General features: G+C 54.6%; 9 protein-coding genes across 9 annotated transcripts; 5 read left to right on the top strand and 4 right to left on the bottom strand.

Moving 5' to 3' along the window:
- Positions 1–132: 132 nt before the first annotated feature.
- On the bottom strand, positions 133–1,874 carry SCP_1302400 (Protein phosphatase methylesterase 1; the record flags this gene model as incomplete). Its single annotated transcript, XM_027763537.1, has 8 exons — positions 133–225; positions 289–449; positions 519–655; positions 715–805; positions 868–973; positions 1,032–1,159; positions 1,211–1,503; positions 1,726–1,874. The coding sequence occupies 8 exons, from the start codon at positions 1,872–1,874 to the stop codon at positions 133–135; spliced, it is 1,158 nt and encodes a 385-aa protein (XP_027619338.1).
- Positions 1,875–2,880: 1,006 nt separating this feature from the next.
- SCP_1302390 (hypothetical protein) lies at positions 2,881–4,362 on the bottom strand (the record flags this gene model as incomplete). The annotated part of the gene is made up of 6 exons (XM_027763536.1): positions 2,881–2,937; positions 2,993–3,529; positions 3,594–3,653; positions 3,706–3,842; positions 3,914–4,207; positions 4,266–4,362. The coding sequence occupies 6 exons, from the start codon at positions 4,360–4,362 to the stop codon at positions 2,881–2,883; spliced, it is 1,182 nt and encodes a 393-aa protein (XP_027619337.1).
- A 310-nt stretch (positions 4,363–4,672) lies between these two features.
- Positions 4,673–7,404, top strand: SCP_1302380 (MFS general substrate transporter; the record flags this gene model as incomplete). Its single annotated transcript, XM_027763535.1, has 8 exons — positions 4,673–4,893; positions 5,258–5,291; positions 5,342–5,790; positions 5,846–6,434; positions 6,494–6,553; positions 6,605–6,668; positions 6,723–7,090; positions 7,147–7,404. The coding sequence occupies 8 exons, from the start codon at positions 4,673–4,675 to the stop codon at positions 7,402–7,404; spliced, it is 2,043 nt and encodes a 680-aa protein (XP_027619336.1).
- Positions 7,405–8,019: 615 nt separating this feature from the next.
- On the top strand, positions 8,020–9,129 carry SCP_1302370 (hypothetical protein; the record flags this gene model as incomplete). Its single annotated transcript, XM_027763534.1, has 4 exons — positions 8,020–8,202; positions 8,258–8,351; positions 8,416–8,505; positions 8,576–9,129. 4 exons carry the CDS (start codon positions 8,020–8,022, stop codon positions 9,127–9,129), a joined length of 921 nt encoding a protein of 306 aa, XP_027619335.1.
- A 145-nt stretch (positions 9,130–9,274) lies between these two features.
- On the top strand, positions 9,275–10,318 carry SCP_1302360 (hypothetical protein; the record flags this gene model as incomplete). The annotated part of the gene is made up of 1 exon (XM_027763533.1): positions 9,275–10,318. The coding sequence occupies one exon, from the start codon at positions 9,275–9,277 to the stop codon at positions 10,316–10,318; it is 1,044 nt and encodes a 347-aa protein (XP_027619334.1).
- Positions 10,319–10,775: 457 nt separating this feature from the next.
- On the top strand, positions 10,776–13,456 carry SCP_1302350 (Putative oligopeptide transporter; the record flags this gene model as incomplete). The annotated part of the gene is made up of 13 exons (XM_027763532.1): positions 10,776–10,801; positions 10,853–10,916; positions 10,980–11,068; positions 11,142–11,253; positions 11,313–11,446; positions 11,508–11,541; positions 11,598–11,846; positions 11,900–12,008; positions 12,064–12,104; positions 12,154–12,560; positions 12,620–12,760; positions 12,810–13,018; positions 13,071–13,456. 13 exons carry the CDS (start codon positions 10,776–10,778, stop codon positions 13,454–13,456), a joined length of 2,001 nt encoding a protein of 666 aa, XP_027619333.1.
- Positions 13,457–14,344: 888 nt separating this feature from the next.
- Positions 14,345–15,406, top strand: SCP_1302340 (hypothetical protein; the record flags this gene model as incomplete). The annotated part of the gene is made up of 1 exon (XM_027763531.1): positions 14,345–15,406. The coding sequence occupies one exon, from the start codon at positions 14,345–14,347 to the stop codon at positions 15,404–15,406; it is 1,062 nt and encodes a 353-aa protein (XP_027619332.1).
- Positions 15,407–15,695: 289 nt separating this feature from the next.
- On the bottom strand, positions 15,696–18,349 carry SCP_1302330 (Putative formamidase; the record flags this gene model as incomplete). The annotated part of the gene is made up of 26 exons (XM_027763530.1): positions 15,696–15,773; positions 15,828–15,881; positions 15,937–15,986; positions 16,040–16,054; positions 16,115–16,124; positions 16,177–16,228; positions 16,284–16,314; positions 16,368–16,398; positions 16,455–16,487; positions 16,547–16,624; positions 16,683–16,709; positions 16,759–16,764; positions 16,821–16,899; positions 16,954–16,970; positions 17,041–17,321; positions 17,376–17,423; positions 17,474–17,510; positions 17,568–17,602; positions 17,658–17,768; positions 17,820–17,852; positions 17,905–17,926; positions 17,987–18,026; positions 18,084–18,103; positions 18,156–18,174; positions 18,233–18,246; positions 18,305–18,349. The coding sequence occupies 26 exons, from the start codon at positions 18,347–18,349 to the stop codon at positions 15,696–15,698; spliced, it is 1,266 nt and encodes a 421-aa protein (XP_027619331.1).
- Positions 18,350–19,079: 730 nt separating this feature from the next.
- On the bottom strand, positions 19,080–22,647 carry SCP_1302320 (predicted protein; the record flags this gene model as incomplete). The annotated part of the gene is made up of 4 exons (XM_027763529.1): positions 19,080–21,510; positions 21,574–21,869; positions 21,922–22,403; positions 22,458–22,647. The coding sequence occupies 4 exons, from the start codon at positions 22,645–22,647 to the stop codon at positions 19,080–19,082; spliced, it is 3,399 nt and encodes a 1,132-aa protein (XP_027619330.1).
- Positions 22,648–22,663: the final 16 nt, after the last annotated feature.

Here is a 22,663-nt window from a genome sequence, read left to right as displayed (position 1 = left end):
GCTCCGGAGGTGCTTCGTGCTATTTTTTGAACGGCGTTCGCGATGCGACGTGCTAGTAATACAATTCAGAAGAATACAGCAAAGTCCACGCCATCCTACGTATGTGAACGCGTCTAACGCCAACCCGCAGCATCACAGCTCGCCGACCTTCTTCACACCCTGAGTCACGCGATCGTTCCGTCTCCAAAACTCGACGAGCACGCTCGCGAGCCGGCCAGGGTCGTCCTGCGCCCCCGTCAGCACGAGGCGCGAAGAGATAAAAAGGGGGGGGGGGGGAGGGGAGCGCACCTCCTGCAGCAGGTGCCCGACACCAGGCATGACGACGAGCTGGAACTTGCCCTGCATCTGCCCGATCATGAGCTCGCGGTCGAGGCGTTCCGTGCCCGCGAGCACGAGTAGGCGGGCAGCGCGCGCCGCCAGGAACTTGCGGGAAAGCCCTGTGAACCAACCTGCCCAGGGGGACCACGGTCAGCAGCGCACGTCAGGGAGCAAGTGAGAAAGGAAGGCACAGAACGCACTGGTCCAGTATGGCGCGGTGTCACGAAGAGATGTGCGCCAGACATACGGCGGTTCTGTCGGCAAAGTCGACGGCACGATGAGCCCGGGGACAGACACGCGTGCGGACTCCAGGTTGCGGATGACGTTTGTCCTCACACTGCGGACCGCGCAGGAATCAGCTGCATCGGTAAATCACGACAACGAGCTGCCGCTTACTGAAATTCTATCGCGTCCTCCGGGCTGTCGAAGCCGGCGCGGCGAGCGTCCAGTAGGCTGTGCATCTGCGGGAGGGCTTCCAGCGTGAATTCTGCGGGGTCGCATATATGCGCTTGTTTAGTGTGCTCTAGGTCGCGTCGAGGGGATACGGACCTTCTACGATATCGAGCACGGCCACGCCAGTAAAGCGGTACCCGAGGTCCATCAGGAGTGGGAGAGCGTTGACGCATACTGAGCCGCCGAGGCTGTGGCCGACTAGCTGCAAGGTATTACTGGCTCTACGACGGGTCGCGGAAGGGGCGAGCGGTTTGACGTACCAGCAGGGTGGGCGCTGACGCCGAGTTGGGGTAGACGACCTTGAGGAGATTCACGAAGTCCATGGTGAGCGTCTCGAGCGACAAATCCTCTTCTGGCGGCGGGGGCAGCTCGCGGCGGGTGGTTTTCCCTACAGCACTACGGTCAGTAAGGCGAGACGGCAAGCCAAACGCACACGCACCATGGCCGCGACAGTCCAGGGCAAGCACGCCGCACTCGCCGTTGCTGAGGGCGGTGATCTCCTTGGCGAGGCACGCGAAGGTGAGGCCAGAGTGGCCGGCGCCGTGGTGGCAGATCATGACGGCGCCATTGGCGAACTTGGGCGGGGTGTAGAAGACGCGGACGTCGAGTCCGGAGTCGGGCACGTCGACCTGTGTGGCCTGGTCGAAGAAGTGGGCGGCGGAGAGCGGGGAGTGGTCGACGGAGGAGTTGCGCCTGGTGGTGCGAACGGGCCTGGGGGGCGCGCGGGGGATTCTGTGAGTACTTGCGATCAGTATGGCGGGCGTGCCACTGCAAGTCACTGCGCCTGAGGTGCCCGCGTGCGGGAGCGCGTCGGGGACGTGTAGCAATGCAGAGGAGAGCTGCCCGACGCGACGTCAAATATCCGTACGAAACTGAACATCGCGGACGCAGAAATGGTGGGCGACAGGACAGCGTCCGCCGTGATCTGCAGGGAGGAGAGCAGAAGGTACTTGCACTTGCGGGGGACCCATCGTGGATGGCAGAGAACCGAGCGAGTCCACAGCCTCGGACTCTTCATCGTCGTCTTCGTCTTCGTCAGAGTGAGGCAGCGTTGGGAGCTTCGCGATGCGGGCAGCGAGCGCAGAGCGGTACAGGTCAGACATGGCAATCGCAGACAGCGTGTATCAGTGGGCGCTTATGCACCTTGGCCGTGACCGTACAGCACATGCAACTCCTCGTCCACTGCTGATCGATGTCCACCAACTCAGTGTGCATATCATACATCCCCACTCCGCCGCGGATATCTATAATGTTCGGTTGAAGTCAACATGCGAAGTCGATGCACCTTAATTCCATCCACACGCAACTGATCGTCTTCTCCCCGCTCGCAATTGCCCTCTTCAGCTCCCTTCCGGAACCCCTTCTCATACTTGGACGGCACACCATGTACACATCAGGTCGCACTCGTGTATCGTTATCGTTCCAATCGTGGTATTCCAGTGCCGTCCTCGACCGAACCCGAACATGCAGAAGCCGCCCAAGCTGCACGAACACTGCGCCGAAAGCCTCGCGTCTCAGAGCTCCTCGGTGCAAATGCAGTGCCGCCTTCGTATGTCGGTCCGACGCTCAACCGTTACTCCATCGAACACCCCACCGAGTCTCCATCGAAAGCGTGTTCTGATATCTGAAACTAATTGACAACAACAGCTCTACCGTAAGTACTCACTATTCAGCTATCGAGAATGCGTTTGTGATAATGTCGGACAATGGCGAGATGAGAAAACAGAGCGGACAATGCGGAGAGGACAGCTCGCCAGCCGGCCGTAGGACCGGCGGCGTAACCGTAGGCGTAAATAGGATAATATGCGAGGAATGAATCTTGCGGTGATGCGGCGTAACAGACGGATGAGATGAAAACGACATTGGCAGAATGTGTGCAATGGCAGACGTGCGTGGCTCAGGCCCGAGGAAAAAGGTGAATGGTGAGAATCTGAAGCTGATCAATATCAACGCGTCAAGTTATCGGACAGTCGGAACCTCGTCCGCCCGTCATGGCCAGCGGTAGAGCGCTGGGTGCATGCGGCAAGCAGGGCCGTACCCCAACCCCACAAACAGAATAGGCAAGCTCGCAGGCTTATCGCGCCAGTGTTGTGCACAGCGTTAGTGCACCTAGGCATGCGGTGTGGGCTGCTGCACAGGCATCTCGCGCGCCTGACCCGCGGAGTCCTGAGGTCAGAAGGGTGATCAGCAACGCGCGACCCCAACGCAGAATGCAACCAACCATGCGCTGCTTTTTGACAGGCCGCGGGCGTACCCCAGCGCTGCCGGCCTTGGCGCCGACAACCACGAGCGGCTTCGCTGTGCTCCCGGGGGCACCCTGGGTAGGGACGGTGCCGTTCACGGACACACCGTCCGCCGTTTGCTCACGCTCGCGCTTCACGCCGCGCTTCGGCACCGCTAGTTCCTGCACCATGCCGGACTGTGGACGTTGCATCGTAGCCGGCGTATGGGCCACCACAGGCGGTGGCGCAACTGCGGGTGGAGAAGCGTAGGCGGCCGGTCCAGGCCCCGACACGGGGGTAGACATCGACTGTGGCGTCCCGATGCCTACGGGTGTCCGCCCTCGGGCCTGGCCGGTACTTGTATGAGGCCCTGACGGTTGTCGAGGCCTTGGTGTCGCTGTACGAGCAGGGCCCCCTGCAGTGCCTGGTGTCGGGGCCGCCGTGGGCGCTGGAGTCGCGGGAAATCCGGACGGTGTGCTTGTGCCGACAAGTGTGGCGGGCAAGATGCCCGCCTTTGCACGCTTCTTCATCTCCTTCTGTGCGTTGGAAAGTGACTGAGATGAGACATCGTGAGTTGTGGCGCTCAAAAGTGAGACGAACCCGCTTCTTCCTGTCCTCCCGCGCTTGAGGTGACTCTGCCACCAAGGCGTTGATATTCCACTGTGTGGCAGGTGAGTGCTGAAAAGCAGGAAGACGGGCATAGTAAACGTACACCCTTGAGTCCTTCAAGACTGACGGAAAACGCCTCCCGCTGCGTTTTCAAGTCGAACGGCGTTATGGCCATCTTCTGCTTGGGCGGAACCGATATCATCGTCGTCAAATAGTCGTCTTTCTTCATGGAGTGTTTGCCTGCAAAAAAGGGGGGAACGACGAAGCGTCACACGGGAACGCCGGCGGAGGCGGGCGAGGCTTCGACGAACCAGGTATACCCTTAATGAGATGCTTGTAGTTATTCTTCCACTTCTTTTCTCCCTTGCTATCCTCTTCGTCGCCGTCGTGGGCCGCGGGCGTCGCGGAGAGGTCGGGGGGCTCGCGGGGCGGGTGCTCCTTCTCCTTGCCCTTACCCTTGTCTGTGGCGCCCGGCGGGGTCGGTGGGCCGCCGGTGGAGACCGGGGTGACGTACGGGCGGACATACTTGTCGTAGGCGGGTGCGAGCTTGAAGCGTGCGACGAGGTCCTGTGTGCTGGTGAAGTAGGGTGGGGGCTGGGGGAGGGCTGCGAAGGGGGATAGCGAGGTCAGCTCCGTGGCAACGCAGAGGGCGAACGGGCAGACCTGGGGGCGGGAGGACGTCGGAGACGGTGGAGGGGCCAGCGAGGGCGTTTGTGGGCTGGAGGGGGTACTGGGCGGAGAGTCCGTCGTCGATGTCCATCACGGCGATGGCGGCGACGATGAGCACAGCGCTCTGCAGCTTCAAATCGCGTGAGTGGCGAGAACCAACAGGGATTCCGTCTCCGAAAGGGTGTTTCTATCTGAGCTTGAAACAAAAGCGGAACGAAGGTAAGCAGCATCCGCGCGGAGCTCGAAATGGGATCAGTGCCCTGTGGGGTTGTGTCAGCAAAGGAAGGCCGCTTCCAGGCTGAGCCGGCTGCGCAGATGCTATCATTTAGTACTGAGCTATCGACGAGCGCGAGTCGCAGGACACGCCCCATGCGCATTCCCTCTCCTCAGGTTCCACCATCATGGCTGACCCAGACGACAGCTTTCAGGCAGCCGACGCCATAGGCACCTCCACCATCTCTGTCTTTTCCCCCTCCCTCTCTAGAGTCAGGTCTCACACTCCCCAGGTTCACCATTCTTCACTGCGCCCCGAGATGTCAGCGCTCACCCCGACCGAACGAGACCCGCTTTTGCACGGCGCACGTAAGGTCAAGAAGCCATTCTACCGTGCTAGGCCGCTATGGTGAGTGTCGTCTATCGGTGTGCCAGAATTGCCGTCGTTATCATCGGTGGTCACCCAACCGTACGCCACCGCAGTTGCGCGTCAGACTAGCTTGCCGACAGTGGTCGATGAGAAATTTCGACCTAGGCCGGCGTTGGCATTCACAGCGTAGGCATGCAGCGCGTCGCGTTTGGCGCCGATCACGACACCTTGCGTCAGTTTCGCTAGTCGCACTGTCGTGCACTCTGTCCGCACTTGGGTTCCTACCAAATGTGTCGACTGTGCGCAAATCACCTCAATGTGGGGAAGGTGTTGCTCGGCCATTCCACTCTTAGCTCTCCGTAGCTTCTAATGAGAATTTGACTAATGGTCCCGTTTCGCACAGGCTCGTGCCATTCGCTATATCCGCGTCAGTCATCGTGAGTACAGTATCTCCCGTCCACTCATATGTGACCGACCCCACGCGCAGCGCGGAATGACCTTGGGTCCGCGTATCGAAGTGTTCACTCAGCTCTCTTGCAATGCGGTCTATGGTCACGACGTGTACGATCATACGACCACCAACCTGTCCCTCGTTTCCGCCTACCACACTCCTTTGCACATCGACCCCGTGGGTCCTCACCTGAGCAGGCTGGACTTTGGTTTCTCCCGTTTCCGCAAGCGCTCCCTTGCAACGTTCCAGGACACCGCTGGCACAGGCGATGAAGATGATAACGACGAGCCAGACCCGCGTCAAGTGCCGTCGAAACGCTGCTTACAGGATGCGACTGTGCAAGCTGGTGCGGCGCGATTGCAGGTGATCATGACCACGACGATGGGCGTGCTTTCCGCTCTCACGACCGGCTGGTGGGGCCATTTCGGCGAGCTGCACGGCCGCACACGCGTCCTGGCTGCCGCCACGCTCGGACTCTTTCTCACGTATGTACCATACCCATTGCTATCTATTTTCAAACCCACTGACCTGTGCTCGCAGGGATCTGACGTTCATTCTCGTGTCTACTCCGCATAGCATCTTCGCCGCACACGGACACAAGCTGCTCGTCATTTCGCCCGCGATCGAGGGCATGCTCGGCGGGTGGCAGACGCTGCAGGCGGCGATCAACGCGTATGTCTCGGACTGCACCTCGGACGGTTCGCGTGCACAGATCTTCTCGCGCTTCACGGGCGTGTCCTTCCTTGGGCTCTCGATCGGCCCCACCATCGGTGCCTTTCTAATAACGCACCCCATCTTCAAGTCTGTCCCGCCGCCATCATCGTCTGCTCACGCCGGCACGGCGACGGTCACCTCTGTTTTCTACGTCGCCACGATGTGCTCATTCGCGAACCTGCTCCTGGCGCTCTTTGTGTTCCCTGAGGCCCCGAAGAAGCGTGCCAAGATCGGACAGGAGCTACGAACGGTGCCAGACGAGGATGCACCAAAGAGACAGGGCCATCTTGCCGGCTTCCTTGCGCCTTTTGCGCTGCTGGCGCCGCAGACGGTCCAGAGACCAAACGGAACGACGGCCAAGGATTACCGCTTGACCTTGATCGCTCTTACCTTGCTAGTATATGCGCTATCTACTGTGAGTAGACATTTTCAGTTTTCGCATGTTCATGATGGCTCAACATCCACGCCTGAAAGGGTATCTTCCAAATCAAATATTTATACGCAGAACATATCTACGGATGGGGAGCTGAACAAGTAAGTCTGAGGTGGTCGTCACAGTGCCTCCGTGACTGACCTCCCGATCAGCTGAGTTACTATATTTCTGCCATGGGTCTCGCTAGAACATTGTATTTATTGGCTGTCATGCCACGTACGTCCACCTTCTCTTTCTTAGCGGCCTTATCTCTAAATCCTTGCTTCGCAGTGATCGTCCTGACCTTCAAGCCCAAACGCGAGCCCGTGTCCCATCCCACGCACGCAGCCGTAATCCCGAGCAAAAAGGCACCGCCCACCGCAGCGCAGGTCGCGCGGGAGATGAAGTTCGACTTCGTGCTCCTGCGCCTGTCGCTGGTGGTAGACCTGCTCTCGCACACGCTCGTCACGCTCTCGCCCGAGAGCACGAGCGCGGCGATGTTCACCGCATACACGTCGCTCAGCAGCTTCGGCGCGGGCGTCGACCCTGCAATGCAGAGTCTCGCGCTCTGCATCATGCAGGCCAACGGCGAGGATAACCGCGGGAAGCTCTTTGGCGCGTTCGCGATGCTCCGCACCGTCGGCCAGATGATCATCGGCGTCAGTCTTTTCTTAACTCTCTTCGCGTTGCGCTGTGCTCACACGTCGTTGGACAGCCGATACTCTTCGGTCTGATCTACAGCGCGACGGTCGCGCAGTTCCCCAAGGCGATCTTCATCGCGGCGGGCGCATTCGCGTTCGCCGCGCTTGTGCTCATCTGCTTGGTGCGCCCCGATGCGGGCTTGAGGGCCAAGGTACCCTCACGCCGGCGGGACGACAGCGAGATCGAGCGTGGTCGGTCGCGCGTGAGCAAGGACATCAGCCACTCGAGTATGAACCCGACACGGGCAGATTCGGCGTCGGGTTTGCGGTGAGCTTGCGCGGTAGAGTGCTTTGCTGGATGTATTGGTGTTTGTATATGTACATTAATCGCTATCCCCTTCTGTGCGCTTCGCCTGGATCTCTCGTGCGAGGGACGTGGCGGAGTGCCCATATGCATGCTTAGCTTACAGTACGGTTAGACTTGTAACATATTGGTTGGAATATTGAATAACATAGAAATGCCACGACTTGGAAATGGATGTGTTGGAGTCTGCAACTACAGAGGTGACGAAATATGTGGTCGCCCACTATGAGTTGTGGAGATCGTACGAAGGCATTTCCAGGTAACTCCCACTTACAGAAAAACTGCGCTTTAGCACTTCCGGAAGCTGTACTGGAGCACTTCTGGTGGTTCGTAAGGTGAGTGCACGACGCCAGAATTCGACGTGATGAAAGCTCACAAACGGTAGGAGCGAAAGTCCGAGCTTCAAATCCGCCAAGTTCGGACTTCTTTCAGCTCAGCAATTCACTGTAGATAGACCGCTCTAGTTCCTCCTACATAGGAGACACGTCACCCGAGCCATGCACTGAGCCGCTCCACGTATGCACATATAGTCAACGGAAACGGCGACGATGGTCTTCGACCATGTTCTTGACCGCAGACCACCATGTCGAGGGTAGCGCTCGCTCGTATACCGTCGTTGACGTTCTACAAAGATGCTATTACCCTCTCGCGGAGAGATCGTCCCATCCCCCAGTTAGTTTGCAAGGGAAAAGCTTGTGATCTGTACCAGCCCGAAGTTGTCCGTTGCGCAAACATTGGCGGCGGAGGGACCGAGGTGGATTGGAAGGTGAGTCCGGCGTCTCAGCAGTGAGGTTGCGTTGACGTCCAGGTTGGAAGCGCAGTGCGAAGCTGACCTACCCGAGTCGTTGCGCTTCGGGAGAGTGGAGGTATCATGCGAAGGCTGGTCAGGACCAGGCGATCCTTATGTATTGAAAGGTATGCCAGACGATGCCCAGTCTTGAGCTTGAGCAGCGTCTCACACATTGTGTGCCATTTAAAGGCTCTTGTTCTCTGGAGTATCGCCTTGTCCAAGTACCAAGTGCTCTTCGAACGGGTGAAGAACCTAGTTTCCCTTCACGCTGGTTCCGAGGTATGTAACGTAAAACCATGTATTATACCGTGTCAGATGGGTCGCTCACATGGCATTCTGTGCGGTGCAGCCGCCTCACAAGATCCACTCTCCACGATCTTTACTATAATTTGGACGGCTATATTGCTTTTCATTCTATATAGCATACTGAAGTCCTGCTTCTCTCGCCCATCCTCCACTAGTCGGCCTGGAGGCACGACCCCTCGTCCGTCTGGTGGCTTTCCGGGTTCTGGCTGGTTCCCCGGTGCTCATCGACCAGACAACCCCACCGTGCCTCCGCCTCCCCCATATTCCAAGTATCCCAGCTCCTCAACTGCGCAGGACGAAGGCTGGCGGCCAGGATTCTGGACGGGCGCGGCGCTAGGCGGTCTCGGGTCGTACCTCTTCAACCGTCGAGAGCGGGAGCGCACAATGGGCCCCGCGGCGTACGACTGGGAACGCGACGAGCGATTACATCGGCCGCTGTCGTTTGTGCCCCGCCGATCGTCGTCTGGGTGGGCGTCTGGATGGGGCTCGGGTTGGGGAAGACAGCCGGACCTGCGGGATGAGGACCGTGGTGAGGGTCCGTCAGATTTGGGTCGAATGAGGCGGAGCACCGGGCTTGGAGGCTCAAATGTGCGATGAGGCTCGCGGTTGTATTACGGTTGTTAAATTGTATGTACTTTTGCTCAAATGCAGACGACGGGCCGTAGTTACACTGCTTCGCGCGCGCGTACGGACGCCCAAGGCTGCACTGCTATGCCACGAGCCTCGCTCTGCACCTGCCACCATGAACAGCTGCAGGCTCATATGGCGTTTTCTGCAAAGGAGGGCTTTTTACACTATCGTACTTCCTGCCTTCAACTTCTTCGCGCTCTTCCGTCCCATCTGCTATGACGCCCCGCGTCCCAGTTCCGGTCGATCCTTTCTCAAGTTGCTCCCAATCACAGGGCGCTCCACTTTAGCCTCCATGTATATCTTATACCTTCCGGAACATCCTTTCCAGCTCAGCGAAGTCGCTCTCTATAAAGAGTACAGCTCCGGCCAAGTGTTCTTCGTAGGCAAAGTCGTCGACAGCAGAGGAAGAGACGTCGGACACGTCTCGGCGGAACGTTGCACAGAGTCCATGCCGCAGCAGTGGTACATGAATGAGCCAGGAGACTTCCTCTCCGTTCAGATATCCCGACGCACATTGTTCGGGAACTATCATGCTCGCGCGCGCAAGTCTCGGACGTACAAGCTGTCAGACGCGGAACGCCCCGACTCCTTTCTCCACCTCGTAAACGCCTGCAGACTCGCCGACCAGAAATACAATCACCTCCCGGAACAGTCGTTCTGGTACGCCGGCTTCCTGTTCGCGCTGCTGTGCGACGCACCGACGGAGGACGTCCGGATGCGAAAACACGCGTTTCTCGCGACCACTGCGCAGAACTGGGGGATTCCCGCGACGACCATTACGGATATTCAGAATTCGGCGAATGACGCCAGCGGCATCGCTGCTCAACTGAAGGCTGATGCAGTCAGATTATGGCACATCCGGAACATGACGGAGGAAGAGTACCAGGAGGAAATGAAGAACCTGGATGAAGAGATAACGCAGAAGTATAGAGCAGCGACTAAAGAGCTTGAAGAAGCGGGGGGGAAGTATAGAGCTGAGATTGAAGAGCATAAGGAAAGGGTGCGAAAGTATGGAGCAGAGGCTGAAGAGCATAAGGAAAGGGCACGGCAGTATGGAGCAGAGGCTGAAGAGCACATGGAAAGGGCGCGGAAGTATAGAGCAGAGGCTGAGGAGCTTAAGGAAGGGGCGCGGAATGATGAGGCAGACAGACATTAAAGGGCGGCAAGCGGCAGCTCGAGGCAGAAGCTGAAGAGCGTCGCCGTCAGGCAGCTTTGGAGCCGAGCTCCATGCAAGAACAAACAGACTCGAATTCGCGGATATCGAGGTGCAGTCAATCTGGAGGAGGCATCGAGGAAGCTGCACACAGAGGCAAGGAGATCCAGATATTGGCCGCAGCAGCAGAGTCGTTGCGTGAAGGTGTTGCTAGATGGAGACGGAGATGTACTACTTGAACACCGTCAAAGTGTGAATATCAGCAAAATAATTGTCTAGGGAGAGCTCGTACTGAGTGTCACTTCAAGTTGGGGTGCGAAAGTCATCGCTTAACGGTCTTGTCACTGACGAGGACGGGGTCGAGGTAATGCTGCCGCGGTACATACGTCACGTGCGGTCGACAAGAGCTTCGGCGAGTCTTCGGCGTCGCTTCAGGCTCTACGCTTCATAATCACCAACGATGGTCGACGTTGGGAACTATCTGCGGTATGTCTTGCATCGTTGACTCTACCATCTATACTTATCACCTCTATCCAGGTGCTTCCGGAGGCGTGTCCGCAATGGTGCGGACAAGCTAGATGGTGGTCAATTAGAATTTACCGCACGTTACCCAATATTCGCTCCTTCTCTCGTATGTATGCTAATGCTAGCTTTCAATCTGTAGCTCAGAGCGGTTTTCTTTGGACTACTCATTGGATGTCTGTTATGCTTCACGAATTTGTACTTCGGGTTGCAGACGGGATGGATCAGCATGTATGTTGTCTGGTTCGTTGGACGAGTTGTCGACACTGATCTTGAGTCGCAATCACGTTTGGCCATCCGTCAGGATGTCTCTTCAGTCAGCCCTTATTGGATTTCTCGTCTCGCGATTCTTTTCCAAACCCATGAGCGCACAAGAGAACGTCGTTCTGCAAACTATTGCAGTAGCAACCGGAACAGTGAGTCAGATTGGCGCATATAATTCTCCTACGGAAGCTCATCTATGCCGGTGTGATAGATGCCTCTCGCCGCTGGTTTCGTGGGCATATTGCCTGCCCTCGGTCTACTGGATGAAGAGAGAGATGGCGTGCCTCCCTTGCGTCTCTCATGGATAGGTACAGTGGGCTGGTCGTGTGCCGTCGCCTTCTTCGGGTACGTCGCCAAGCTGTTAAACCAACGGATTACCCGATTGTTGACGCTCTTTCTTGTCAAGAGTATTTCTCTCGCCTCCAATACGCAAACAAGTGGTAGGCCCTGCGCTTTAGCTGACACCATTTACGAATTGATACCAGCAACGCCGCAGATTATAGAGGAACAGCTCGCTTTCCCGTCAGGGACAGCCACTGCGCAACTGATCTCAGTGTTACACCAAATACCCCCTCCAGAAGGGACTATCCGACAACGAAGAGGCTATCAAGAGCTTGATACTGACGATATAGAAGGCCCTCCATCACCGGAGTCTGATGTTACGGAAAGCTTTGAGTCGGAGGCTGTCGAGCAGGAAGGCTGGGGAGCGCTGTTGTGGAGCTTTGTCGCGTCTGGCGTAATGACGGTGGGCCTATAGACACAAAATCCCGATGTTGGTCCTTCACTAAACTCCGGTAGCTTACAGCTTATTTCTTCCCTGTCGTGTTTGCCATACCACTCTTCGGGAACCACTTGGCGAACGAATGGCTGTGGACATTCACGCCCAGTCTATCATACATTGGCCAAGGTACGTCGGACGAATCTGCAGTTGTTGGACGGTATGAAACCTCGACTCGCACTAGGCATTATTATGGGATTCCCAACGACGCTCAGTATGAACCTCGTAAGTCCGTTACCCCCCGCATCTCCTGTCCTATGCTCACTTACTCAAGGGCATGCTCGTTGGATGGGGTATCCTGTCTCCGCTCGCAAAACATGCAGGTTGGGCGCCGGGACCAGTAGGCGACATGACCATCGGTGCGCGGGGTTGGATCCTCTGGGTTTCCCTTGCCATCATGTGTGCGGACAGTCTCGTCTCGCTGATGCCTGTCATTGGCGAGATTTTTTACACAAAGGTTTGGCTCCCCAAAACAAAATCGGGCAGTAGTGTAAGCGCCGTCGATGACAAGGAGGCGGAGCCACCTGAGAGGCTCGTGCCTACTAGCTGGGTCCTGTGGGGTCTAAGTGGCAGTGTGGTCTTCGGCACTGGTCTTGTGTGGTTAGTATTTGGCCACGAAGGTATTAAGCCGTGGGCTACTGTCGTCGGATACTTGATGGGCGCGCTTCTCAGTGTTCTCGGGTTCGTAATTATTCGATCTTCTCTGTCAGTCGGTACTAAGCATTTCAGAACTTGTCCAGAGTCCGAGCACTTGGAGAAACTGATCTGAATCCTGTCAGTGGGCTGGGTAAGATCAGCCAGCTCTTCTTCGCGTGGATCCAGCCGGGCAATATCGTTGCCAATATTATTGCCGGTGGTGTTGCTGAAGCTGGTGCACAACAGTAAGTTATTCTAGTTTCTCAGTCTGGCTAATCTGACCTGTAAATCAAGAGCGGGAGACTTGATGCAGGACCTGAAGACCGGCCATTTAATTCACGCCTCGCCCCGCGCTCAATTCTTTGGCCAGCTTATTGGTTCATGTCTGTCCATTATAGTCACGGCGACAGCGTACACTCTGTACAACCGCGCTTACCAAATTCCTGGACCCTCGTTCCCTGCACCAACCGCATATGTGTGGTTAGGTCTTGCTCGCTTGCTCCGTACGTATTTTACGACTTCCAACTATGTTGACTTACTCGTAACTTCCTCCAGGTGACGGCCAGTTGCCCGAGAAGAGCAGTGATTTCATGGTTGCTTTTGCTATCTTTTTCGCGCTGGTGTCAGCAGCCAAGGCATACGTAGGGCGACGAGGCGCATGGTACACAAAGTGGATACCCTCCGGCGTGGCCTTCGCGATCGGCTTCCTAAACACGCCGGCTTTCTCGCTCGCGCGATTAATTGGCGGGATCATCGAGCACGTCTACTACACCCGCGTCGGGCGCGACACTGGTGGCATTCGGCTCATCATCATCGCCAGCGGCTTCGTACTCGGCGAGGGTGTGGTGAGTGTGGTGTCCCTGATTCTGCGAACATGGGGAATCGGCGTGGCGGGCTGTTGGGGATGTGGACACGGGATGTGTGGAGGATGTCCTGCGTGATGCCAAAACCTGCACGCTTTCATTGGACCTGACTCGGATAGAGTTGGATATCATGTATTTTACGTAGGCTATTCGTCGTTTTAGTTTTTGACAACCATCGGATGTATACATACATGTAGTTCTGACCTTCTTCGACAGACAATAATGTCGGTGTTGGAGTGTCAAGCTTCAGTACCGACGGACTGAGAACTCTGTTCGTATTCCCCATCAGCTATTGCGAGTGAACGGACGTTTAGAGTGTCCCATTGCGCCGGTCGCAACAGCGTATTCAGATGTTGTCTCTAGTCTCCCAAAGGCAGACTGACACTGCTTCAACAGGTTATCCGTGTCTGGGTTGTCTCCCGATCTGATCTGGCTCCGAGCTGCTACTAGGATTTAAAGATTACTATGGTCGCAGTGTTACATATCACATGCCGCTGCCAAATGCTGTCACACTCACGCCGCGTTTTGGCAGGGGAGAAACCCAGTCCCGAGCAAACTACACCTTCCACATTAACTTTGAAAAAAAAATGTCACAATCAGATCATTAAAAACCTGTTTTTGAACAATATGATCGCAGCAGATTTTTGAAGGCAGTGCTGTGAAAGGCGTAGAAAGCCATTTTGTGCTGTTCTCCAGCCAAGCGTGACAATTCAGGTCACGTGAAGTAATTTTAGTCAAGAATGAGATGGGTCTATCTTAGTACTTATACTTACACTGACTGCGCTTATCAATTCCCTCTGATACCTTGCCAAATTCTCAGCTAATCCTAACATCCTACCTGCATAATCAGAATATTGTCGTAGCTACGATAGAGGTGGCAGGTAAGTCACTACGACTTGTAATTCCTTCCCTATATATTCATCAAGGAGTGCCATTCAGCTCTGGCTTCAGACGCTGACGGGACAGATGCCCGGTGTAATACCAGACACCAAACCACCTAGCAAGCTGCCACCCGAGCTTGTTGAATACATCATCGAGGAGGCTTGGCTGACCTGCTCCACCGCCGAACGCTGGGAATTGTACAGCAATGTCTGTCGCGTCTCCCCTGATTGGCATGCTATCCTACTCGATATTTGTCTGCAGTTCGTCATTATTGACGTGCCAGCGGACATAGAGGGCTACAGGAAGCTCATGCCGTCCCGGATGGCTCTGCGCGATAATGTGCAGACCTTGGGCGGGGGAGCATATTATTCATCGAAGCCTTCCCATTTGTGTTTAACCCTAAGGAATCGCTTCAAACGGCACGTAATGCGCGACTCTTATGGTAACTGGTCCGACTTCTACGCCATGATCCACCCTTTCGTACCGAATTGTACGTCCGTGCATATTGTTTTGGCCGATGAAAGCATGTTCGAAGGGAGTATGTCGAAAAGGCTCTTCAGCATGTTGTCTCGTATACGCAACACGAGCCTGTACCTCACTTGGGCATACTACGCGGAAGGGAAGGGAACGCCTGACATTCTCCTTCCTGCCGTTACCTATCTCCGCATCCAGCACTATCCACAGTGCTCGTGCCGCACCGCATCCGAGGGTCAACACGAGGATAACTGCTTGTCGGACAATCTCCTCAGCCGCTTCCCCAATCTTCGGCACCTCCATCTTGACTCACCCTTCTTCCTCAAATACCTCAGAGCTTCACCCACTTTGGAAACCGTCACTTTGGATGCTCCTCCCTCTCGGGTAATAGCCACGCGCGAACCTATGAGTTCGCTAGTGGGGTGGAATATCGGTGCAGGCCTTAATCGAGGTTTCTTAAAGGGTGGCGCAACATCTTCTCGCAGACGGATACTGGTGAATACAGGCACGAAGGAGCCCATGGGATGGTCGCAGGCACAGATCGCTTGCGATGCACATGGTGTCGTTTTGGAACGTAGGTGTATTTTTGAAGACGATCCAACGAACGATATTCCCGACCAGCACGGGTTGTGGAAATTGGGTTACGCATCGGGGTTTCACACAAGAAGCTGATGAGGCTACTGGTATGAAATACTGAGAGGGATAGCTTGGACGTCGCCGCTCACGTTCCGTGTCAGTGTATACTAGTTGAGACATAAACGTTCTTCATAGGGGATTCTTCCCCAGTGTCACTTCTCGTAAGTACTAGTGTAATCCGTACAGTATACCAACAGCACGAATGAAGTCTTCCAACGATGTTACCACTCAGTATTTGGGGATGAACGAGTAAGATTTACTATTACAGGTTATTTTCCGCGCAATTGCCTCTCATATAGACGTACATGCTCAACCGGCCAGCGTCTTAGACAACGCCATCGCTACGAATGGCGCACTGGCCAAACTCCTTCTTGGTGAGACCTTCCTCCTTGGGCAAAATGTCCTGGGGACGTCCCCGTTCATGAATCCTATCAAGGATAAAAGAGACAAAGCTCACATGGTCGAAGATACCCAAGGGAAGGGCGAGGGTCACGCAGGCGTTCGGCGAGTCCTGAGGAAGAGTTTAGGACGACGTACCCGCTTACGACTCAAGTCGAAGCGCTTACAACGATGGCGCCAACATGGCTTTCAACAGGGGCAGCAGACAACAGCAAGTCTTTCGCAAATCGTCAACGGATAACTCAGCGAGAACACAGCGATACTACTCACATGCTTGCTCGCGCGCTTCGATGTGCAGTAAGAGAATCAGAGTCAGCTTCACCTCGAAGAAAACGAGTAACGTACTGTATCCAAGCTGAGGATTTGATCAGTACATATCGCGATGCCCATGAGGAGTGAATACACACCTTCATCAAGTAAGCGATGGCGTTCAATGCAGCCTGCTTATAAGCGACGGTCCTGGAGGACAAAGTTGTCAATCAACATTCCGTCGAAATGCATACAGTCAACACACGCGTCCATATTGTATTGCTTGCCATCGCCATCTGTAAGAGATGTGGGGATCAGACCCCAAGTTACGCCCGTGCATGCCACGCACGATAGTCCACGCTGATACCCTCGAAGATAAGCTACACGAATTATTAATGTTCAGGGTCACATCATTGGTGAAACGTATGTAACGCACCTTCGCTGAGTACAGAGGATCCACGGGGGAGGGCTGGGTTGGACGTGAATGTTACTAATGCTTCATTTCCTCGCACATGAGGCACAGCTTACCAAGAAGAGCGGTTGCTTCAGTGCGAACTTCTCGACGCCGTTCTTAATGATGCTCGTCTTGAAGGTAATGATACCTGCCTGTAAGCCGAAGTATCGTCACGTTACTGGGCAATCACCACAACAATGTACAACGTACCATCTCAATGGCTCCACAAAACGAAATCTAGAGACCGTCATCATCCATTTTTGCATTTGTAAACATCGATACTTACTTCTCCCTGTGCGAACACGTCAGTCAAACAAAAGTCTAATCATCCGTAACGAACAAGCTCACGTCGCCCTGCGAGAAATGCAGATCGCCGACTGACAGATTTGCACCTTTGACGAAGACAGGGAAGTAGCAACGAGAACCCCTAGACGTCCTGCATGAGCATATTGCACTAGACAGCAATACGCCAAAGGCTCACTTCGACAAGTTCTTGATCTAGTCAACATAAATGGCGAGGGAATAACGGTCAGATTCACGGACATAGTAAATGCATCACTACACCCACATCGCAGTTTCCGCCATGCTCTCGTCCAGGGACCGTTCTAGCGCCTTCAGCGTAGATCTTCGCCCTCACATCATCCGGCAACTCCTGACCAATATATGCACCTTGAGCCAGAGGCGGTAACGCCACCGGCGGGACAGCATTCGCGTGGGCGGCAATGAGATCGCCCTCGCGCTTGTTCCAGGTCGCAAGGAGTTCTGCGGAAGGAGCTGTACCGATCAAGCCAGGATGGGAGACACCGGCAAAGCGAACGCCGGGAATGTGCCTTGAGGTAGCATAGACACCTATTAGGAACATCAGGAAATGGGTATCGGTGTGGTCAGAAGGTCGAGAGTTACCCTCGAAGTCCCAGATTGCCTTGGCTGCCTTGCTGTTAAATTCCCGAGCTGACTCGACTATGAGGACGAGGAGTTGGACCATGCTGCCTAACACTCACCGAACAGGCCACCGCCATTCGTAAGTTCGAAGATACCCTGAGGTAGAACAACTCTCCATTCCAGCACAAATCCGTGAAATCATATTGGACCTACGGTATAACCCCAAGGCATCTTCTCGAACGGGGTAACTGAGCGGTCGGTAGTTAAGTCTCTTGCGTTGTATTTGTCAATATCTAGACATACCATCCAATATGTCGACAACCAAACAATCTCCGGGCTCGGCGCCTTCAACAGCAACCGGACCAGACAGATTATGGATTTTTGTCAGATCCACATCCCTCATGTCATCGGCAACTAAACGTAAAGTCAATAATCGAAGAATAGACGTGGTAAAAATCGACGCACAATCATTGTTGCCAATCTGAGCACCAGTCCAGTCTTCGACATGTCGGCTGATATGAATCGTGGTGCAGCAGATGACGAAACTTACCGACACATTGGATCTTGAACACCTGGAGACATCAGTAATGAGATACGGAGCGTCGAGGAGTAAAACTGCAACGAGCACTCACTTCGCCTGGTTTCACTGTAACGAACGCGGGAATATCGGGGCTATGAAGATCGAACAATGTATCGCCCCAAAGAACGCAATTCTATCAGTGCACTCACTGCCAACGGTTGTGGATTCCCTGGATACACATATTAGTCAGGAAAGGAGACCACAATACCGCATATACGAACTTTCTGCTGATCGGCAGGACTACAAAGAAGCTTTAGAATTACCTTGAACTGGCAAATAGAAACTGATCAGCACTCACACAAAGGGATCGACCTTGTAGAATCATTACACAAGTTAGAGCAGACTACCGTACAGTTATCAGTCACTCTACCTCGATGAGGGTGGGGTGCGCAACGGAGTTCGCTTTGGTGGCCATGGCAAAGAATCAAGCCTTCCGAGTCGAGGAGCTGGTGGCGATACGGTGGTGAGGTGCACGTCGGTATGGCGTTGGTGTCACCAGGAGCTTTATACTCTCACGACATGATAAGGCGGCCCGCCGGCGGGGTCGCCCAGCTCAGATGTTGAACAAGTTGACAACGCCATCGATAAGCACCTACCCTAGAACGATCATGGATAGCACTAAGCGGGTTAACTTATGGCACTCCATTGAGAGATAAGATTGACCTGAAGCAGACACTGAGATATCATCATGGCAGCAGATACCGTAGAGTCGCACGCACGGCAGAACCATATGACTTTGGGCTGTCACGTTTCACTCGCTGTTCAGAATTTGCTGCGTTATCGCCGTAAAGCCACAAACCTAGCCCTGCGAGCACGGCGCAAGAAGAACAGGTTGAAGTTAGTGATGCAGCGGAGGCTGTCGTTTAGATTTATTAGACGCCCATGCACAGATCGATCATTGGCGAGTAGTCTGATAACAGGGCCAATTAGAAGCAAGAAATAACAGAAGTGTTTCTTCGATATGTCAGAATCGTGAGGGGTCGTCGTTACAGGAGAGCAGAGCGGTCTGTGAGCAGAATAACAGATGAGTAGGATACAAGAATAAGTCATTGCACAACGTCCGCGACTGAGCATATCCAAGGAAATCCGACAGAGGGTATTGTCGAGGTTCGTGAACAGATGAGGTAGAGGATCGTGAAGGAGTGTCATGCATTGGTTTGTCCTTGATAACGCTTGATCAATTCTCTCAATCGTGCCTGTCCAAATGCTAGTTCCCCTTTCGCGGTATTTGGTTTCGGGTCCGAAGGCTTCAATCGTGACATTTCAGGGATAGATGTAGGAAGCTTGAGGTTGTTCCTGTCACTCAAAGGTGGAGTAGGACGGGCAAGCGAAGCCGTCGAAGAGAGCATGGGCGTAGCTAAAGATGAAGAGACAGCTGCAGGAGAAGTGCTAGCCTTGGTCATTCGACCGCGTTTCGCGGAGATATCTACAGCTGGTGCTGCTTTCGTCTCTCGTGGTCTAATAGGTGCAAGAGAAAGCTTCGCATTCGACGGAGGTTTAGGAGGTTCCGACAGCGGTAGGCTCTTCTGAGGGAGAGGCTTCATGGTGGGTGTTTTCCCAAGGTCAAGGGTTTTAGCAAGGGAAACACCGGAATGCTTGACGACAGGCTTCGAATTGTTGTCCTGCTGCTGCGTGGCGGAGGCCCAGATAGCTGCCACAGCGGTCACTTTTCCACCCCGACCACCACGAGCGGAACGGATGTCGTATCGGACTTCGGGATCCGGCGGCTGAAGTGGATAGGCCGCTAATCGAGGCGGTACCACTGCCACTCTCGCCAGCGGTGTCTTTGGATTCGGAGAGTCCTTTCCAGAATTGCGAGCATTTACGTTCCCTGTAGGAATCGGTACCTGGATATTTGAACGGATCGTGCCTATCGGGAGAAACCCAGACGATCGAGGATTCGGAGCAGCAGATACATCTGGACTGGCAGCGTCTGGAGAAACATTTTTTGATAGATCCTGCAATGCCTCAGCGTCACCTTCGGAACGTTCGCCATCCTGCGCAGGGAGCACTGTTTCCAGGCTGGTAGGAGGTGACGTCGCCTGAGGAAAAACATCTGGCTCAATGCTTCCCAACCAAGCAGCCACTCTTCCCTGGGCTGCCTTTCTAAGTCGGTAAAATTCATCGTCTTTGCTGTGGTTTGCACGCTCCCCGCCATGTTTCCTTGATCCGCCGTCCTTGTTGCTCCCTTGAATTTCGGCTTTCTTCGACTCCGATTTCGCGTCTTCACCGATCTCACGTTGGTGAATGGGTTCTTCGCGCTTAAGCGTCCGAGGCTCTGACCCAAGGGCAGGAAGCGTAAGGCTAGAGATCGCTGAATCGACAGCGGGATCTTGCTGATCCGTAGAGCGGGGTATGGAGATAGGTAGCACTGAGCGCACGTCTGCGTAATGCGCTGCTTTCTCAATCTTCCGTGTGCCCACTTCGGCGAGTAATTTCGCTTCCAAAGCATCTAGCCCACTTACTCCTCCAATGAGATCCAAGCCTCCGGCATGAGCACTATTGACGCAGGGGACTTTGAGAGATGTAACTGCAGCCAAGGTAGGCGTAGGCGGAGTCGGTGTCTCTTCCGGGAAGAGCGAGTCCAACTTTGTCCGCACCTGAGCGACACCGTCCTTATCCGTTGAGACGGGCGGACTGGGCAGCGTCTTGTCTCGATCAGCGGTATTCTCGTGACCTGTACAATTGTTGGGCCCTAAGTCGAGCTCCGCGCCCGACACCGACATGTCCGCATTGTGGCTGTCCACTCGAGCAGCAATGCGCTCTAGGTTCTCGATGTGTGTGACTTGCGCGACTGGATCGACAGAAAATGAATGTTTAGGCGAGAGCATCGGACGTGGAGAAACAACCAAACCCTGGGCACAGGCAGGCGATGTAGGGAGATCCAAGGGTGGAGGCTGTAGGCGTGGTCGACTATGTGGAGACGATGATGGGCTGTAGCTCGAATAGGCTTTCAACGTGAGACGCTCCACAGGAAGTGACAACGTCGGTGGAGTTGGAGGTGTATGCGGGTCGGACGATACAGGTATGGCAAAGCGATGTGAAGGCGGGGAGGCTGAGCGGTGTCTGGACGACATGCGGAGATGGAGAGTAATGCGTGATGCGCGCTCGCCCTTGCCCTCTTCGCGCTCCGCAATGGGCTGGTTTAATGACAGGGAAGGCAGTGGCTGCTGCACGTAAGACGTAGGTAATCCGTAGAGTGGTTGCGACGGGATTGGCTCGGCACTGGTAGGACGTAGGGGTGGAATGTAAGACATGACAGGGTCCGAGTGATAATACGGATATGACACGGGCGGAGGTGAAAAAGGTCCTGCGGATGGTGGGGGCAGCCAGACCTGACCTTGATGCAGGTATGGTAGCGCGAAGGGTGACGTGGGAGGTGAGGGATATGAGCTGATAGGATACTGCTGGTATGATGCAGGCGATGTGGACGGCTGGTATAGCGTTAAGGGCATAGGATCATATATCAGTCCGTTGTAAGGCTGGGGTGAAACAGAGTACGGATCTGGGAATGGTACTGTGGACAAGGCCAAAGGATGCAAGATCATGACAGGAAGGTCCAGACGGACGTCTTTGCTGATTGATTAAATCCTACATCAACGCGACCCCGAAGATTTGAGGAATGCACAAAAAGCGCACCTTCCGATGCCCATGCTAAGCTTTACACTGACAATGCATCGTACTTCGAAGAGCGGTTCTGTCGTACTGTCACTTTCATCGTTGCCTCTGCGTTTCCCTCCTTTCACTCCTCTAGCAGCCTTGGGTACGTCGACAACGAGATTAGCCACACCTTCTGCACCAGCTTGAATAATATATTCCGCGCCACGAAAAGAGACTGACGTCAAGGTGTCAGATATCTGTAAAAGTTGCTTCTGCGATGAAGCCAAACTGGACAGATGTAGCTGTCGGGTAAGGGAAACTGCAAGCCCGGTATTCTACGCAAGGGTTAAGCCCAGGATTGGACAAATTTCATCTTGGGAAACTGACCTTCTTCGCAGAGTGATTCTTCACCTGTAACTCGATGCACGCTGGCTGGCCAGCAACCATGAACCCACCAACTACCTTCCCTTGAACCCAAATCTTCCCGTTTTCGCCCACTATCAAACCTTCCGGTACAGTCATTCTCGAGTGATCTTTTTCAAAGCATTCTACCACATCTACGAGTTTCTTATCCATTACGAAGCTCTTCTGTCCCTTCCAGGCGACGGATACACTTGCCCTTATCTCGTAGCGAACGTTTGCCAGGCTAGATCCAAAATTAATCGAGGATGGTGAAGATTCTGGAAGTGAGAACTGAAAGAGGAATGTCGTCACACCGCGACGGGCAGGGTAGTGATGGCAAGGAAGTGGAGGATCACCTGGGGTAGGATGTGGGTGCACGGCATTGGAAGGCGGGAGTCCTGGGCCCTGAAAGAGACGCCTGGGATGCAAGAACGTTGAAGTGGCGGAATGATCCCGAGAAGTGAGCTCTGTCGAAAACATGAATTCCAACGTTAACTTTGCTGGCCATGGGTATGACAGACCTTCAATAGCAAACAACTCTGCCATTATTACGCCAATACCTAACCCTTTGTCTGCTTTACATTCCACCTCCATTTTCCCAGTAATAGTACTTCCTGCGACGAATAGTGGCTCGGCCAGCTTCAACGACACCCTCACCTTCGGGTGGTAGGGAGAGGCATTCATTGGATCTAGCCTGGTCTGCAATGCCATGGCTGGTACGATGATA

The sequence above is a fragment of the Sparassis crispa genome, assembly GCF_003851025.1.
Source record: "Sparassis crispa DNA, contig_000012F, whole genome shotgun sequence".
NCBI classification, from domain to species: domain Eukaryota; kingdom Fungi; phylum Basidiomycota; class Agaricomycetes; order Polyporales; family Sparassidaceae; genus Sparassis; species Sparassis crispa.
The sequence above is the reverse complement of the archived record's forward strand: the minus strand, read 5'-3'. Positions and strand labels throughout refer to the sequence as shown.